At 37.5% G+C, this 19,861-nt stretch overlaps 1 protein-coding gene across 3 annotated transcripts in view; it reads left to right on the forward strand.

Annotated features, from left to right (window-relative positions):
- Nucleotides 1-19,861, forward strand: part of PRKCE (protein kinase C epsilon) — a 298,350-nt gene that overhangs the window by 94,208 nt on the left and 184,281 nt on the right. For all 3 annotated transcript variants that reach the window (XM_074818060.1, XM_074818061.1, XM_074818062.1), the window contains exon 2: nucleotides 7,125-7,188. In XM_074818060.1, coding sequence (XP_074674161.1) covers nucleotides 7,125-7,188 — 64 coding nt within the window. The remainder of the gene's footprint in view (nucleotides 1-7,124; nucleotides 7,189-19,861) is intronic.

Below are 19,861 nucleotides of genomic sequence, written 5' to 3' on the forward strand. Positions count from 1 at the left end.
TAGGTATTTAGAAACCCTAACCAGTTTGGGCATGTAACTGTTAAACACCTTAATAATAGTTAATACCTTGTGCAATATATACTCTCACCATCTGAAGCTTTCAAGAAAGTGAAGATAATCTCTTCCTCACTCCAGATCAGGGAGTCAGAAACTTGGTTTTGTGCAGTGACCCTTCTGTGGTCATGCTGCTTGATGCCTTTGCAGCTGTTTGTACTGCTCTGCTCTCTTGTTGTATGTAAATATAGCCATCTGTCCAAGTTCACTTTCTGGAAGCTACCAGAAAATGAACCATGACCACCCTAGTCCCAGTCCAGTGGTCCATAAAAGTTGTTCTTCCTTGTAATATACAAAATGAGTACGCAACTTCTGAGTGTGCAGATGTGCATGCCTGTGCACAAGCATACGTGCATTTGTGTGTCACCATGCATTCAAAAATGTTCCTCCGTTGGTGCCTGGGAGGCCTTAGGTACAGTAGATCATGGAAGATCAAAGTCGTATCACGTCTGATTCAGGACACTGCAATTGAATGTTGGTATATGCTATATTAAGTAATGGAAAGATTCTTGGTTTAGAATTGATTTCTGAATACGGTGGTTATTTCAGCTGAATCTTGTTTTTCCCTGGCTGCTTCTGTTCTGTATTATGTCTGTGCATGTGTCTGGCACTGGAAAGTGTTTGATCTTTTCTGTAGGTCATGCAAGATGTTTGATGTCTTTTTGTTGACTTTTGAGTATGAGTAAATAAATGATAGAATCCCCTGTGGCCAAAATTTCTTAACTTTTATGTATCTCATTGTGGTCAATTACAATGCGGCAAGCTGTGTTATGTTTCTCTGTAATTATAATAATCAAATATGTAACATTCATAATGAAAGGCAGATTTGTGAACTTTGTGGCAGTGCACTGGCTCTGAAAGAGACCTGCTTTCTTTGGCCAGAAGAGCAAGAGGCTGTGGGGGGAAAAAAATCACAGAGGTAAACAGAGATTCTAGGGAAGTTTTTTCAAGATGTTTTCTGGACAGTTTTTTTAAAAGTCAAATTTACCTCATGTAATTAATGATGTAACATGTGAAATCTGTTAATTTTCAGATCATACTATTAAATAAAATTTTCTTGGCTATTTTTTGTGACCTTACAGAGCCTATTGCAAAGCTATTCATTTTAGGTGAGCTTGCTAGGGATTCAGGCGTGAATGCTAGGGGGAAGTTTGCAAGTTTAATCTTACCTCTAGCTGTTGTTTTGGTCAAGAGTTTGCTTCTGTTCCAATAATGATGGTGTTTTGAAAGTTTTTAAATTACTTTGTCTGCAGTCATTTTGACTATATTAAAGAGTGTCACTATTAATGTCTTGTTTTCTATTAAATAAGTTAAAATAGGTCCTCTATTAGTTATTTAAATTAAAGCAAAAAAAATCTTATGGTTAAAGAACAAAAAATCAGCACAGACTGTCTCCAGTAATTTTCTATTAGATTACAACTGTTCTAGTTTTCTTACGTGTTTTCACGAAAATAATATTTTATCAAAATTGAAGTAAACGCCTCTCAAACCAGCAGATGTAACCGCCCCCCACCCCCAGCCTTTGCAGATATCAGCTCTTTAAATAATCCTTTCCCTCCTGCTTTCAGAGAAGTTGTATGTTCACAGAGAAACTTTGTGTTCCCTTTCAGTAAGGGTTAACCCTTTCAGTAAGGATTAATACATACTGACTTCTCAAGTCCTACATGACTTAAATAACCATCTGCAGTGACAGATCATGTGCTTGGGGGTTTATACTTTAAGTTATCCAAATATCAGAACATCACAACAAAAGGTGCAAAGCCCCTTTATGATTTAATTCCTTCTGTTTCTGTTGCTTATACAGTCCATTTAGGTTTATACTCTTGGCAAAATCCTAAACAGCTTTGTGGTTGAAGGGCTTTTGCTGTGTTTCATATACTGTCTAGTTAAGGACCATCAGAGTAAAACTTACTCAACCTTTATGCTGTTAGGAAGTTCAGTTATGGAAAATGCATTTCTGTAGTCATTGTTTATTTCAGATCTGAGATTTATGTCCATGACTATCATTAAATCTCTCTCAAGAGACAAGCTGGTGTTTAAATGAGTACAATGTACCTAATCTTAGGTGATGTTCTTCTCTTGGAATGTAGGTAGCTGATGGACTCTGTTATGATCAAATGAGAACCTATGGTAATGAGGCACTGAGCCAGTGAAGATAGTGATTTATCACCAGTTTACAACAGGTTTCAGTTTGCTCCATAGGACATGCAAAATCTCCGTGCTGGTGCTGTTGGCTAGAAGGAAAAAAAAAAACCCAAATGGTGAGCAAATGATTCAGGCTGTACAGTGGTCAAGAATGTAAAATCTTCTTCATATTCAAATATGAAGCATTGGTGCAACCCAGATAATTGCATAGCATATTCTGATCTTCCTCATGCCTATAAGATTAGAGAGACTGTGTGATTTCCTTAGCAAAATCTTAGTCTAAGAGAATTCTGTATGAGTTTCATATTTTTGGGGGTGGGAATTACATCTTGCAACTGACAGGAGGACAATGATGAGATTCTAGACAAGTTTAGGACTCAGTTTTTCAGAAGAACGCTTAGAAGTTAAAAGCTTGCAAAAAGAAAGCCTTGAAGAAAAGTTGAAGTATTTTCATGATCTTCTGCATAGTTTGATTAAATTTTGTATTACTCCAGAGTTGCCTAAGAATTGTGATGCTTTGGAAATGCTGCAGAGAAATATTTAAGCAATTTTCTGTTTGATATTGTTTTTACTGATGAGTATTAACTGAATGGAAAAGAAAGGAAATTGCCTCCCAGATATCTACCCATTAAAGTTGTTTTTAAAGAAAAAAAAAAAGTACTCGGATGTCTCTGATATTGCAGGAAGACAGGATGTGTATCGCTTGACAAAGTGAAGTTTAACCGAGGAATAGAAGAAATGGTCCAGTGGGCAGTCTGGGCCTCCAGAGACCACAGTTCAGTTCTTGTTTATCCGTAGACTTCTTGTATGACTGTCTGGCAAGTCATTTAGTCTAGCTTGGGCCTTTGGGAGTATCTCATTTTACAGATGGGGAACTGTCTCAAAAGGGTGTTGAAAATAAAATCCATTAATGACTGTGAAACTATATAAATGCCTTCAATATGCTGAAACTTGGCCATGGTTTCAACATGGGTTTTTTCCTCTGAAAGTATGTCTGGTTTTATGGATGGTTGCCTTTTGTTCCCTGAAACAGGCTACTAATATGCTTTATTCATGCCTGGAGTTTTTCAAGATCTGTGATGCTTTCCAGCAATCACTGTACTCTTCTGAATACACTTCCACATAAGGATTATTTTAGCAATCTAGAAATTTACCTTTACAATTAATCTTACTTGCACCTACTACAATTCTGTATTTTAACAAAAGTCACGGCAATAGCATGGGCCAGTAACAGGATAAAATGTTTCGGTGATTGAACAGTTTGCTTGGTGATAGTTCTGTTGCATGTGGAGAATATGCCATGTATGTGCGAGACATATATTTTGCAATGTGTCTTGCTTACAGCAGAGCTGCACTTGTATCAACTTCTCTGTCCCATCCCTAGTTTGCATCTTGTTTTGTTCACTGTTGTTCATTTGAACAGTAATGTCTTTTTAGATACCTTCTCGTAGTGCCTGTCTGCATGTATAAATGCTTGGCTGCATTCAGAGAGAGGTATTTTTAGTCAAAGAGAAGGGTCAGAATCAGAACTGCCGTGATCAGGCTGTTCCCGTTGCATTCGAGGATGTCTGTTATATTCAGCAGAGTTTGGCCAGTCATTCTGTTTCTGGTTACATATGTCTAAGGGTATTTCATATGTGATAACTTTCAGGGCATTTGGTGAAAAATTCATGGAAACTTTAGATTGTGCTGTATGCATCCTTTGTTACTTATTTATAAAATTACATTGTATAGTCTCCACCTTCTCCTAAGTGTAGTTTAATGTGCAGATTGAAGGAAAAGACATGTTGTTTATATTCTAGTAATCTGACTCTTTTGGAGGTATTTATACCATTATGTTTTTAGACATTAAATTATAAATGTTTCATGCAAAATTAGAATTGATTAATTCCTTTTAATTCCATACTTGCTTTGATACATGAAAGACCTGGGATCAAAAGAAGGATTCCTATCAGATTAGGGGATTATGCTTTTTTGGGGGGTATTCTTTTTAAATGTAAGGTCAGCTGAGGCAGCTGAGCTGCCGACTTCTGGCAAAAGTACTAATTCATGTGACTGATGAGTCTGTCAGCATAGGTACTCACTGAAGTGAAATGTGGGTATTTTATAAATCTAAAAATAAGAGTATGTCCATTTTATTCTCATTGGTATTAGAACTTTTTAAGACTGAAACATACTCTCTTTGTAAGAGAGACTCACTTTTATAAATAGTTCATTCTGCTTAGAGCATCAGCAAAAATTCTGAATCAAAAACAATAAGCAGCATTTGTAATAAACTGTATATGAAAACAGTCCACTTGATGGGCAGTGGAGACTTGGCTTCAGTACTCCAGACTTTTTCCTGAGTTGCTTCCAGTGCTGTTTGTACTTAAATGGGCAGAACAGATTTTGTGATGGTGGTTACCAGCTCCTCCAGGTGCCTGATTCTTCTGCAGGGATGGTGTTGGGGTTTTGTATGTGTCTGTGCACACTGGGATTTGAACTGTATAAAGTATTTTACTGAAAGCTTAACCAAACAGTACATAGTGCTGATAAAAACGTAGCATTAGACATGCCTGTCTTTAATACAGCCATCTGTTGAGTGCTATAGCAGTTTTTTAAAAGCCTCTCTCAGCATAGACATCAAAGTCTATTCATACACCTGTGCCTCTGATCTAATATTTTTCCTATTTAAAAACTGCAAAGGGAGAGGAGCAGTATTTCAAGATCAGTAGCTTTATTTAAAAGCAAAAAAAAAACCCCAACCAAAAACTCCCTCACAAAACTCATGCTGCCAGTCCAGAAATTGTTAAAAATGTCTGTACTTAATAGTCAACACTTTATTTATGGAAAAACACTCAACGATGCTTTCATTTTCCTCTCCTCTGAGTAACCCCTGGCTTCCCTAACACCTATTTCCTGCCTCGTCTATTTACAATACAGCTGTTGAGATCATTTGCTTGATCTGTTGGTCCTATGACATCAGCCAGACCTGTGAACTCCTCTTACCAGCTTGCTTTTGAATGGCACAGAAGCGTTTTTGTGAGGAGCTGGTTCATGGAGGGAGGAGCTTGCATCAGCATGATGTATTCAGCAGCTGTGGCCCAAAAGAAGGAAACAGCAGAGGTGCCCCTCATGTAAAGGTCCTCTCAGGTGATGAGTGAAACCTGGAGACAAAAAAGGTTGCCCTGTGAAGCTGTCTGCTGAATGTTGACAGGCAAAGCCTGGCATAGCCTTGACGTTTTAGCGTTTCCTTCCTTTCCTCATTTACTTGCTAATTTGCAAAGACCAACAGATGGATCTCCCAAGTCATTAATGTGAATTGGTGATCTCCTGATTATCATCTTATTCTGTCCTAGTGCCATACTCTGATGTCACTTGTGACTTAAGAGGCAGCTCGGTGTCGATTGCCAACATCGGCGAAGCAAGGCCTGCCGTCCAATGTTGCGGCAGAGCAGCATGGCGCAGGAAGAGGCTGTGGTGGGGTGGGAGGGGAGGTAGCCTGTTCCCAGCCACAGGCCCCACGTGCAGTTGCCCCAGTGTAGCAGAAGTATCAGGAAAGTTCTGGGGTTTCTGCCCGTGAAGAGCAGGACTTGGCTGAACTCCAGCAATGAGGCACGCTCCCTTCTTTTCGCCCTGTGTCTGTTTGGTCTGGCACCGACAAGGACCCATAGTCCTGCTCCCATGGCAGGCCCAGGACTGCCAGCCTCTGCCCCAGCAATGCTGCAGCAGGGCCGGTCTCCAGCTCCCCACAGCCCTGCCCTACCCAGTCCTGGGCCCTGCCAAGCTGGGCCTACCTGTGGGCCCACATGCCAGCCTGGGCCTGGCCCTGGCCTGCCCCCATCCCCAGGGAGTGCCTGATGCCCAGTGCTGGGGCTGCTCGCTCCTGGCTGGAATGGCAGAACAGAGGACAGGCCCTGGCAGACACGACCCCTTGAAGCACCCTGGCAGTGGGCATGCAATTTACCTCTGTGCTTTACATACTGTATTTTCATTCTCTTTTAGTATTAATGTGCACCACATCACTCAGTTTCTGAAACTGTGTGACAACTGCTATGTGACAGTAAGAGCTATCAATTACATAGTGTTTTAGTTACAGTTAAATTTTTGAGAGATGGGTGGCTGCAAAAATTGTAATGTGTGGGCCACCATTAGGATACTCAAATCCAGCACTATTTAGTGTGGTACAATACAGGACAATTTGTAATGAGCTCTTCATTGCGGTGCCTAAACGTACAAGAGCTTATTCCCACAGCCTGTGAAATCTTGAAGTACAGTAGCTTGATTCTGAGCACCTGTGTTTCATGTTGAGTGGAAGTGATCCCCACAAGAGCAAAGACTCCTTCAAATCTACCAGAATGGTGCAGAAATAAACAAATTTGGTATTTCAGAAAAAAAAAGGATGAAGCATGTATTTCTTTCTCCCAGTGGGGATACAAAGGGAGTATTATAAACACGTGTTAACCGGCCATATGAGCTGTGTGTGTTCATTTTCCCTATTCTGTGACCAGAGCTGATCTGTCTCGTTGGGATCTGAATAGGTCACAGTGTTGTTTTTTGCATTTGAATAGCTGGGCTCAGTATAAATTACAGTTAAAAAAGTTATTCGATACTAGCACTTTTTAATTTTCTTCCTTGTCTCCTTGGAAATACTGGTGCAAATGTATGGCAGAACAGTGCTTTGAATATTTGATTTGTAAAATTCACTGGGTTCAAGCTTTCCAGGTGCTGAGGGCACACACTTTGGTTTTTCACTTCTGTGAAGGTGCAAGGTCCTCAACACCTCTTTGCAAAAGGATGCTCTGTTGGTAGTGAACTGTAGACCTGCCTATGTGTCCTGCCTACACCTTGGCTTCAGGAGTTTTGGAAACTTTGTTTCCTGCATGTGCAGTCACTTGCTTTGGGAGCCATTCTAAGTTTTCTTCTAATTCTCTTCTTGATTGTAGATTGACTTGGAGCCAGAAGGAAGAGTGTATGTCATCATAGACCTTTCAGGATCATCGGGTGAAGGTAGGGATTTTCAATATTTTATCTTATTCTTTCATGAATGGAATCTTCCAAGGGTCTCTGCAATGGAAGTGTTAGAGGAGGTGCTGTGCCAGTATCTTCTTACATCTGTATGAGCTCAAGTTAAAATGAACACATTTTGATGTATCTGCCTGTGAGTCAATGAGCAGTTGCAGTTCATCTTACCTTGTTAATCACCAGTGGTAACAATACCAGCTAAAAGGACAGTAATGAAATGAGAATAGTCTAGTATTAATTTCCAGAAGAAACTTCCAAATTCTAATTTTTGGAAGAACGCTAACCATTATGTTGGTAGAAATTATAAGATGTCAAAGGTGGGGGGGAAGAGTATATTTGCTTTTAAAATTATTATAATATTTGGTATTTTTCCACTAAATGTTTTCTTTTTCAAGTAAAGTAATGACCAAAATGTTGTAGTAAGAGGTGTTTTCATTTTTATGACACAGGAGTTACGTGTGGGGGGAAAAAAAACAAAAGAAGATGGAAGAGAAATATTTATTAAGTTCTGAAGATATTTTTCTGGTATTAAATGGGAACAGAGTGGGAATAACAGAATTTAAGAAGCAGCAAATCTGTGTATCTTAGTCATGCTCTCAATAACAGCCTGACCTGTTGAAATGGCCTAGATGGCTGGTTTGGGATGATTATTTTAAATTATGTCCACTGATCAGCTTTCCCCAGTAGGTCATAGAGCTCAGCTAGATGAAGTTATCATTGGTTCACAGCACATAAAGAAGACTCACGTAAACAGCTGAAATAGAAAATGCTACGAAATGAAATGAAATTATTTTGCCTGGCACAGTTGAGAAACAGCGGAAGAACACGTTTATATTTCTGTTCTTCGTAATGAATTGCTGTGCTGTGGCCACAGTAGCTTGCAAAAACACGTATTGCTATAAATCCTGAATTTTAAAAACAAAACAAACTACTATTTAAACTTCACCTTACAGCCACATTTTGTCTTCCTGCATATAGAAGAAAATATCAGCTAAATAGTAGTTTCCACATATCTTGCTAATTGGCATGCCTATGATGGAACCAAAATGCGTTTAAAGGCATTGGTGTGGTTCTGTCATAGAGCAGGTAGATGTTCTTCCAACCCTCCATTGATAGTTAAGTGATACCCAGATGAGTAGTGTTACTATTCCATCACAAGGTGCATTCAGGTGTGTCAGACTGTGAAAGGGCAGGAAGAATGGTGTTATGTTGTTCTTCAAAAGTCAGTAGCCTTTTATACAGGAAAAGAAAAAATGGCTATGGTAATGTCTCTTGTTTTATGTGGTGCATTACTCTATGACACTTGAAAGGTGCTTGGAAAGAAATTGGCAGAACTAGAATTTGTGTCACTACATTAGCATTGAAGGGGAGCACTAGAATGGAAACAGGCCACCACAAGAAAACAGCTTATGAAATGCTGTCTTATGGGGAGCCCTTGGGAAGACCAAGAGGCTTTAGTTAAGGTGAGTTTGGCAGAACCCTGGAGAAGTTGGTGAGCTTACAAAATCCAATAGAACTTGTATAGTTTTAGAGCTTTCCCATACAATTAAATAACTGTGGAAAAGTGTTTTGTACAAGTATTTTAAAATTCTCTAAGAAGGTTACAGGTTTCCTCATAAGGAAGATTGGACCAGGTTTGTACAACAGCTTGTAAACTGGTTTTATGCTGTTTTGTGATGTTTTGAAATCCTATTTTTAGCCTGCTTTATTAGGGCTAAGTCCTTGATAATTTTGGATGAGCGTCCTCTCGCTTCAGCTGTCTTAGTGAAGCACCTAGTTTAATGTCATCCTGTAGTGAACAGAAACACTTAACCCACATGGAAAGTAACTTACTCTATTTCATTTGATCTAGGTATATATACATGTATAAATGTGTATGTAAATAGAATACATCTGATATGTATTTTATGCATTTCAATGGGGCAGTTCACTGTAGTTGATCTGTATTCATTGACTATAAAAGAAACATAAGATTAGACTAAACACATGACTTCTGAGTGGCTAGGGTTGGTTGAGGTGATTGCTACTCTTGACCCAATTTGTTAACCAGGATCTTGTTTTTGAATTCCAGTCTTCGTTGTGAATAGCACAGAGTACATGGCATTCTTTTCGTTACGTGGAAATGGGTATCACTATTTCACCTTGAATTCTGGAGGGGAAAAAAATGGCAACTCATGAAAATAAAAATACCTGTAGCACTAATTTTAACTGGAGGAAGCAATCATGTTGCATGTTTCTCAGTTAGCAGTATTTTTTAAAAAATTGGCTATAAAGTTCTCAGCCATTGAGAGGTAGTGTATACTTGCCAACCAGTATTGTCTTGTAATTCTGGGTACTGAAAATTGGACTTGTTCCTTCTATGTGATATATGCAGGTTTCTAATTATCAACAATCAATAATGTAACTTCAGTTATTTGGCACGTCTAAAATATTTTTAAGATAGATATCCAAATTCTGGTTTGGTACAATTGACTTAAGATTAGGTGAATCCATTAATATGGGCAGAGAACTTTGTCCTCTATTAGATTGCCTCTAAGAGGCAAAAGTCTTAATTTTGCAAATGAGCCCTTACATGAATAAATTGCTATAGAAATTGAAAGTTTACATATAAAATCCTAAATGGTGGATAAAAGTAGTACATTCTCAATAATTTTAGTAAGCTTTTACATACTATTGACATAAGATGTTACCATATACCTCTTAAAATTCAATTGTCCCTTAGTCCTAGCTGCCAGATTGCTTATCCCTCTGCACTATTTGCACTTGCATGGCAAACCAGTGAAAACAGTTCATTGTTATAAGCTGACTTCCTCAAAAGTACACAATTTCTTTTCTTCCTTCCCCCTCCTCTAAACTGGATAATTCATGGACTTGCATCACTTGTGAGGCTTAGGTGTACAGAATAGATGGAAATATGGCAGGTTACAAAGGGAGGTAAAGAGTGCTTCTGTCTCTCCCTGTCACATTGAGACAGACTTGTTGAGAGCCACCCTGAGATACCAATACAGCATCTGGCAAGTAGTTTTATGTGGAACTGTAGAAAGAACGGTTGAGTTGCTGCCTTTGCTACTTGCAATTTTTTTCCCATTCTAAAGACAAGCTACAAATCCACAGGAGTTGTAGAGATGTGCCAGCTTCTCTGCCACTTCCTATATTGTGAAATTTCTTTCAGAAGCCGCCTGAAGGAAAAGCTCTACTTCTCCAGCAGTAACAGTGCACTTGTTAGGGGGCAGCCTGGAAAGCCCAAGGCTTTAGACTGCTTTCCACTGGATATCTTGCAGCACTGCCAGCTCTCCCAGTGGATAGTTCACATCTCAGAGAATTTGGATTTGTTCTAAAAACATAATTTTCTAGAACTTACTCCCATTCAATTCTAGTCTTCAAAGCAGAAAAAGTTGAAAATCACAAATGCTAAACTACATAAAAAGCCCTTACAAGAACAACAACAAACCCCATAGGAACATTTTTATCATCACCTTTTTTACACTATTCCTGTTTTGGAGCCTGCTCTTAGCTTCTGAATGTTTGTTCTGCACTGAGAGGGAGGGTGAGTAACTACTTATTTCAGCAATTTTTTGTAGATTCTGTCGTAGGAACTGTCTGGCCCACATACTGAAAAGAAATGCTAAATAAACTGTTTATCACGTAGAAGGTGATGTTCTTAAAAGTTAGGATTTAAATTTTTCTGTTAAAATCTGAACATTCCCACATTGTGCTTCTGAAAGCAGTTCAGCAAAATACTTTAGCATGCTTTGCTGATGTGGACATAGGAAGAGAGGGCGAACACAGCTCTTAAAATAAGTTTTTAAAATTCTCCATTTCAAACTGTATAACCAGTATTTCCATAACACTTGTGATTCAGGTCTTTACACTCTCTATGCCAAAACTGATCTGCAGGGTTATTTACCTTCTGTAGATTTACTTTATTTAAAATGGCTCTGTGCGTTCAGAGTAAATACATATTTGTGTTTCCCATGAATGGAAACAGCTGTGTCAGTGGAAACTTCCCAAATGGATATGCACTAAGGTATCCATTCACAGGCTAAAATAACTGCAACAGTTAATCAGTAAAGTTCTATTTATAAAAATATTTATAATTTTAATACTTTTACTGGAGTTTTTAAGTGTTGACAAATAATAACTGCCCACTCAGAACTTTAAGGGATATTTTAAAAACAAATCCCTTTGGTCAAACAACAAATGGAGCTTCTGTGGACCTGACACAGCATCTGGTAGTATTAGTTGAAATTTTTTGCTTAACTTCATTGAGCCATGTACTGTACCATATGCAAGCACATAGGATCTTTAAGCGTTTCTGATAACTTGCTTTTGGGAGACCAGATCAAAATAAGGGTGATTTGTTGTTGTTACTCTGCCAGAATATTTTTGTTATACTTGCAGAGCATGTAATCAATCAATTCTGTTATTAACCAAACACCTGGTGACTTCACATTATATATGCAGTTATAAGAAAAACAAAGTTTGTAGTAGACAGGTGTTTGCAAGAAGTAATTAGCTGGGAAAGATCTGTCATATTTATTCTCTGTTACTCTGCAAACTGGATCTAATGATTGCATGGCTTCTTAGTCTTGCATCTTCAACTTCTGCCAGGACTATGGAGAAGGATATGTCTCTTCATCAGTCTTTCAATGAACAGGAGACTCTATAAAGAAATGCTGGTTTATTCATTTCTTCAGTGTTGTTTGTTGTCCGAGGTCATATTGATTTTCTATATTAATTCAGTGTTGCTGTAGCGTATGAATTATTTCTAGGTTGAAGTGCACTCATTGACTGTTTTATTGACATGCTTTGGCAGTGGTTTTTCGTCTATTTTAGTGCTTATAGAGTTTTGTGAGTGAAGTTTTTTGAACGATTTCAGAAATACTTAAGAGCTCCTGTGTAGCTGATCAAGATCCAAATGCAGGCTGAAAGTTTAAAACATAACTATATGATGACACAATGATTGAATTTATAAACTGGAATAACAGATGGCCATCAAGTGGGTAAGAGAGGTAAATTGCCTGAGGAATGATTAAAAACATTTTCAACAAAGTCAGTTTTACATAGACTGAAAGACAGATGCTACTATATTTAAAAGCTTGTGACCTCCCTGCTGCGTTTGTCATTGTAGATTTCTTCTTTCTTTGGAATTATTGGTTTATGTGTGACACAAATGTATACAGTTACTTATGGTAGCTTTCTACCAACTTACAAATTAAGTTACCATTTGCAATATGTCAGTATTAAATCAACTGCAAGATGACTTCAGAATGACCTTGACACATTAGTTTTTAACTGTATTTATTATAGGTAACATAATAAAAATCCAAGAACTATTCAAAAATCTTTTTCTATGTACTATGTCTAATCAATTGTAATGATTATTTATCATTTTTAGATGTCCCCATTTGCATTATGCAGTTGTTTTTCTAGATAATTACAGATTCCCCATTTTAGAGCAGGCAGTTGAATTGCAGTAAAACACCACAGCTCATACTGGAGGTGGTAGGTACTGCAGAAAGCAGCCTCCTGGAGGTTCTTGGTTATGTCTACAAGTTATGTAGTTACAGAGGATTACGTCTTCTAATACATTCATCTTCAGATTCATCTGCTCACAAGATACTTTAGTTTCACAGGATGAAGAACTTAAGGTGATATTTAATAATAAAACTTGCCAGATGAAGTCATGGCAGTATTTTGTGAACGCAAAACATTTTGTTTAGGTTGATTATTAGGTCTTTTGCATTGAAATATCCAACAAAGAAGTCCTTAGACTTCTGACTACATCAGGTTATGTACTTAACATTTATGTCAAAATATATGAGTTTAGAACAGGTTTCTTTTTACTTGCATGCTCTCAATTTTGCAAATAAAATTATTGCTGATTGGCATATGTTATGGCAGGAGAAAGGAAAATACTATCAGTAGAAGCAGGGTATGCTTCTTAATGTCATTTTTGTGTCTCATACTTGGTAAGTCTATGACATAGATACAGCTTGTTAATCAGAACATCCACAGGATTTGTTCCAGGCATCCAACTTTGATAGAATCAATAGAGCAAGAAAAATTGTATTTCTGGTCCATGTTGCAGCATCCTTTTGCAAAGATCTGTTAGCGGAAAATACTCCATGGGTTGAAAGCTGTCTCTTCAATTCTGAATGTATCCATTTGTCAGAGCTTTTGTTCCTTAGACTATTTTGTAGTTGTCGTCGTCATCATCATTAATTATGCTTCTTATGCTGTAAGGGCCCAGAAAATGAGATCTGCTTGTTCTAGGCACTGTCTGAACAGAGAACAGCAGAAGGTACTTACACAGGAATCTTAATGTCTAAATGATTTGCATCCAGGAGCTAGTCTTTTTGCTTGGTTGTTTCAGGAATTTGTGTTAGTGAAGAGTGGTGTTTTCTTTCACTAATGTCTTCTATTGCAAATACAACTTTGACAGATTGGGTGATGTTCGATTTTTTTTTTTTTTTTATTATTATTATTTCTGATTGTTGCTGTTTTGGGATGTTCATGGTGCTGTTGAAAGATTCATCAGGCAGACCATGAAGTAGTTTCTGATAGCCATCAGCTGCTGACCCTGGGTTGTTGAACAGGCTGTGAAAGAATGCTTCCTTTCAGACTTTGTAGTATATGACTAGATATATAAACCTCAGCTGAATATTCTTCCAGTAGGTGGAGAGCAGCTCACCTCTTTCTAGAAACATTTCACAGTTTTTTAGGAAGTACAAATTGTTCATTATTCCCATGGATACATCTCTTCCATCAGGATGTATCTCTAGCCCACCTTTGCTATTCCTCCTGGCAGTAGCATCACTTTCTTAAAGAAAGTTTCAAGTTAATCACCAGCTTGTCATTGCGAATAATTGCATTTTAAGATTTTAACACAGGAGTCAGCCTTCTTTATTGTATTAGTTTTGTCTGTGCTGGTTTAACCACTTGTTTACAAGATTACCTCTTTTCTAGATTGATTGTTTTTTAAATGAGAATGGATGGAGAACCTATTGTATAATGTCCCATGTGTTATGGTAAACACATGGAAAAGAAGATTCCCAGAGTCCCTTAATAGCTTTGCTGCAGAGTCCTTCCTATAACTTATTTTGCAAGCCAAAATTTGATTGAGCATTCAACACAGACATCCTTACCTTCCTCTGTATTTTAATGTCTAAGAGGAAGCTGATGTGTTGGAAGTGGTTTAGGAAGAGCCATATAGAGTCAGGGGAGAGGCAAAGGTGGAGTCAGAGTGCGCTGCCCTCGGGGGGGCCCCAACATGCCTCTGCAGCTTCTCCAGAGCTGTAGGTAGAGTGGAAAGGATCTGCACGAATGGATCTTTTGCAGCATTGGGGCAGGGATAAAATGTAAAGTATCTGTGAAAGAAGGATGCTGCTTGATGCCTGGGAAGCTGTTTACCAAGACTCAGCAAGCCATATGAACATTAGATTTTTAGACTCAATGCTGGTGATTTTTCTGGGAGTTAAAGTAGTCTAAAACTAACTGAACAGGACAGTGCTGAACTGGCAGTGCTAACTGGATCAGTCACTTGACTAAGGTAGGTTTATGAGTTAGAGCCCTTTCACAAATATAGCTCCCCCTGAAAGTTCTCAGGAATATTGTGTGCTCAGGGAGATGTGTTTGAAGTGTCCCTATTGTAAAGCTTTTCTCCCTTCCCAGTGTAAAGCAAAATACCCATTCAGAGAATGTAAGCACACATTTGTTGCTCTGCTCTGTTCAGTCTCAGTAAGGAGGACCCTGCTTCTTCTAAAGGCCCAATCTCACATTTTTATTCGTAACTTGGGTAAGGATAGGATACTACACTAGCTTTTTGGTTTTCCTTCTGTAGTCTTCCTTCCTTTAACAGAACAACAGCAAGCAATAGTGTGTGAGCCAACTTCAACTGTAACCAGAATCTTTGTTTTCAAAACTCATTATGCAGTATCAACTGAGAACCTATTTCCTTTGAAGCTTTGGTTTTATGTAGGTAGGGTTCAGGGGATTATTTTTTCCCCATTCAGCTTTTTATTTCTTCAGTACCGAAAGATCAGCACTCATTCAAATTGCAAGTGAGGAAAAAGGGTAATATCAAAGAAATAAAAGAAGCTTAAACTGATTTGCAAAGTTTTCTCCTTCTGCTATGCTTTCATTTTCTCTTAGGAGGAGTAATTCAGAACTGTTACTAATATGTATTTTCTTTTGGGTCTTATTTGGTTTAATCTTAAAATACCTCTGTGCTGAAGTGTGGTTGCTTATTACAAATTTTTCTAGGTTTCTTTCTTTCTCTTCTTGGAACTATTCATCTATTTTATGACTGTGTTTACAACTGGAAGAAATCTTTGCCCATCCAGATCTTGAGTTTTTAGTTTGTTTACTAAAAAATAAAAAAACACAAGAAACAAACGAAACAAAAATCCAACCCAACACCCCACCCACAAGCACTGCATTTATACTAATATGGAAACTTGAAGGTTATGATGCTCAGCCAGACAACTTTGGCATACCTCAAATGAACAACTTCAAATAAATCTCTTGTTTTCCCAAAAATCTTTTACAGTAAGTTAATGTCGGTAGTTATCTGTCGTTCATCTGACTCATGTGCATATTTCCTTGTTGGTGTGGTAGGTGATGTGTTTCTTCTGAGACAAAACTTCACCTGTTGGTAGCATGGCATCTGAAAGCAGACATTTCTGTGTTGTTACCCAAATGACAATAACTGGAAAGCCTTAGAGGAAGAGCTATGAAATAGTGTGAGAGTCCATATTAAGTTCTTTGCTCTTGCAAGTTAACACTGACTTCAGTAATGGCGAGGCATTTGTTTGCAAAAATGAACCTTGCAGACTAACTGTTCAAACCCAAAATTCTTTTAAAGGTATGAGTGCAAGCACAAATCAGCACTTGGTGACAGTTCAGTGACAATGCATGATCCTTTTAAACTGCATTGCTCAGTGAAGAGGTTTTCCAAAGGGGGCTTATGTAATTTTGACTTTGTGTGGCAAATGCCTTCGTAACGAACATCTCTCCATGGATTTATAGCCATCCCTTGGATTGTATCCAGTTAGCTGATTGAACATCTGGTAAGCATTGTGTGTTTGTAATAAGCCCTTACTGTATAAAGCTGGCTCAAGTTTTCCAGGCAAAGATCGATGACCTTTTCTTGGCAGGCTTCTAGCTGTTTGCCAAAACAAGTGCTTCGCAGGGAGCAAGACACTGGTAGAAGATTTGGTTTGAAGGCGCCTTTGTATTGTACTGTAAGAGTTTGTACTTGTTTAAGGAAAATTGCATTAGACTGAAATAGAAAAGTAATGAAACTCATATACATACCATGTTCCAAACTGATGTCCCTCTCTTCTCCATTTATGTAGTAAAAGCTCTGATTTCCTTCCATATGTTGGGTTTTTTCCTAATAAAATTGTGCAAGGTCTTTAGAATAGACATGTTTAATTTTACCACTGTGTATGCCTAGTGTGTGTTTTGAAGAAAACTGGAGAAAACTCGAATTAAAAACAATAGTGGTGTTTTCATACGTAAATGAAACACAAACTAGCAATAAGGTTTGAAATAGAAATACATTTTTGGAAATCTGTATATGACTAGCTATTTCATAACAGAAGACGCAACATGAATTAATCCAGTGCTCATTGTATAGCATGATGTGATGTCAAAAATACTTAGAATATTATAGTTTATACATATTTGTTTTGTCATACTTCATAAAATACATAAACTATATTCTCTTATGACTTGTTCGTGCTTTGGTCTACACTTGAGTTGTTGCAGTAGTGTGCTCTGAATTGATCTCTCCCTCTTCACCCTTATGCTCCCCAAGAATAGTCGTCTGTTTATTGTTAGTATCATTGAGGAAAAAAGTCTTAGTATAGTCTATTTTGATTAATTGGTCAGGGGATGAATAGATGAGGTAATACATACATTAAAGAAAGGTCTATCCATGTTCCTGGCCATTCCAAGTACCAGTGAGTTTGTGAAAACTTTGGGAGTGTTAATGTCTTTTGTGAACATTATTAACCAAATGTTTATTGCCTTCAACATAGCCTAAAAATCTACTTCTGTTTTTAAAATACAAGTTCTATAGTAGTGTAAACAGTTGAAATCTCAAAAACTATCTATTTTTTGAGTATAGTCTTGAAAGGTTAAATATTGGAGTACAGCTGGAAACAGAAGTCAATTTAGGAAAGTTCTTTCTTAGTAGAGGCTCAAAATCTGCATACAGTTGACTATTTATTCCATGAATCCATTGAAAACAAGCATTAAAAAGTGTTGTAATATATTAAGTAAAGGTAAATAATTATTTAAAAGAATCAATCATTTAACTGAAAAGTACCATTGTTATTTCTTAGGTAAAAGCCTGAATTTTCAAACTCTTAGAATTTTAAAAATAATAAGCAGATGTTCTATAAAGATAGCCCCATTACCTGTGCTTTTTTTGCCACAGGATCTTAAGTCATTTCAGTCTTTTGCACTTTTCATTTAGGAAGAGTGAACAATGTTAAAAACCTGTGGTGCATAATACGGAGTTTCAGTAAAGATAAAATGAAACATTTGAGAAAAGTTAATACATTATATATTTAGCAAATCAGCAAAGTTTATACTTGCTGTTACTTTTGTTTTGAGGCAATGATCATGCAGTACAGTAAGTGTCCCAATAATTAGAGATTAAAGTTAGAGTAATAAAGAACACTACCTATGGGCAGCCCTTGTCTTTAGTGAATGTGGCCATCATTAAGAGAGACTCTTGGACTGTTTTACTACTGGACATGTGGTACTGTTAAATATCTGTGTTTATGCCTCGCAGTGGTAAGCCATTCTTTATAGTGTTGGAGAATAAAGCAACCATATTCTCAGTATTTTATAAGTGAGTATTACTAGCTGAAGTAAATACATAGCTAAAAATATTTTACTACAGAAGTAGGTAAAAAGAGCTGCATACAAAAGTGCAGTAGTTCTGTTGGTCAGGAACTTTGTTGGCAGATTTTGAAGGTTACACTTATATAGTCAGAAACTTTTTTTTTAACAGCAGCTGTGCTCATAATTTGGTAGATCTTCAGTCTGTGATACATCTTTAAGGCATATTAACTAAATCTGTGGATTGTGCAACACAAAAAAAGAAGGAATGCGTTATCCCAAACTATAATAGTGTGAGTTTGTGTTTGTTTTTTTTCATTTAAAGATTTTGCTGATCATAACATGTTCTTGGAAATGCCTCTGCAAAGGCATCTGCAGTGTTAATACTGTATTAATTCTTGTGGCGCTCTCAGAATACAGTATGGTTTGAGAGACTTGCTAACATTGCTTCTCCTTCCACCAGCCCTCTCACCACTGCCTCACCTTCACGCAGATACAGCTTGGCTGAAAGAAGAGAAATACTCTGGTAAACTGTTGTGCATAGTAGGAACTACCTCTGAAATAATGAGGTAGAGCAGTTCTTTTTCCATAGGTACCTCTATCTGTCCTCGAGAATTTACTCTTTCCTTTTCTCCGCTAGAGCCTCTTCACGGTCGCTTTGTACCTGTGGGAGTAAAAATTGTTTTGCTGCTATAAAAGGCAGTCTCTGGACATAAAAATAACAGAGTAGAGCATGTGTGTATTACTTGCAAGTTAGAGTTTTTAAAAGAAAGCTTCAAAGAAAGCAAGATGCAAGTCCAAAAGGGAAGATCGACCCCTTTCATCATTACTCTGGATTTTCAGAAGGGCTATACTAAGGAAAGTATCGCAATCTGAGATAGATACTTCAATTTAAACGGTGCCTAGTCATTTGGGGTTTTTTGATGGTGTGACTTTTAGCTTGCTTTCATTATTTCTGCCATATTTCTTTAATGTATTCTTCCAAAAAAGTGAATTATATATGATATCAGGAATAATGTAAAATACAGATTTTAATCTGCAGTAGCAGCTTTAGTAAACAAGCTGCCTGATATGTTGGACTTTCAGCTATTGCATGCATTACAGATCCTTGATTTCTGTTATATTAAGACTAGAGTATATTTCTCAGAAATTATATTTCTGTAACACACACTAAACCACTAATAAATAGTGAAACAGTATCAGAATCTAGGGCAAAATACTCAGCCTGAATAAATCCGGGGAGTTTCAATAACTCCAGTTTGCACCAGTGGCGAGCCTTCCTCCAAGATAGAACAGATAGAAAGTATCTTTTATATTACAGTGTTGCAAAGGAACGCTGAGAAATACGCCCTTTGTAGTTAATTCTCTGTTTGTAATTCCTAGATCAATACCAGGAAACTGGATCTTTGCAGTTAATTCCTAGGCATGTGCTTTTCATCTTTATTAGACTCTGTGTTTTCAAAAAATCCTTGATACTGCATTTTTTAACTTCATCCCATCATCTTGGAAGTCTGCTCTGCTGTGAATGGTGCTATTTAAAGGAAACATCTTCCATGCATTTCATGAATTTTCCATAGTAGATAAAAGTCATGCAGGGTATCAGTTCACCTCTGTCTAAAATGCTGGAAGCAGCTGTACTTTTCAGAGCAATGTAATTGTTTACATTTGCACAGCAATGTCATAAGGCAAGAAAGAACTAGAAAGAAAGAACGAACTTATTTTCCCATTTAGACTTCAGAAAAATGAAACTGTGTGAATATAATCACTTTCAGACTTTGGTCAGGGTGCTTGAAAATCTAGT

Source organism: Strix aluco, chromosome 3, assembly GCF_031877795.1.
Source record: "Strix aluco isolate bStrAlu1 chromosome 3, bStrAlu1.hap1, whole genome shotgun sequence".
NCBI classification, from domain to species: domain Eukaryota; kingdom Metazoa; phylum Chordata; class Aves; order Strigiformes; family Strigidae; genus Strix; species Strix aluco.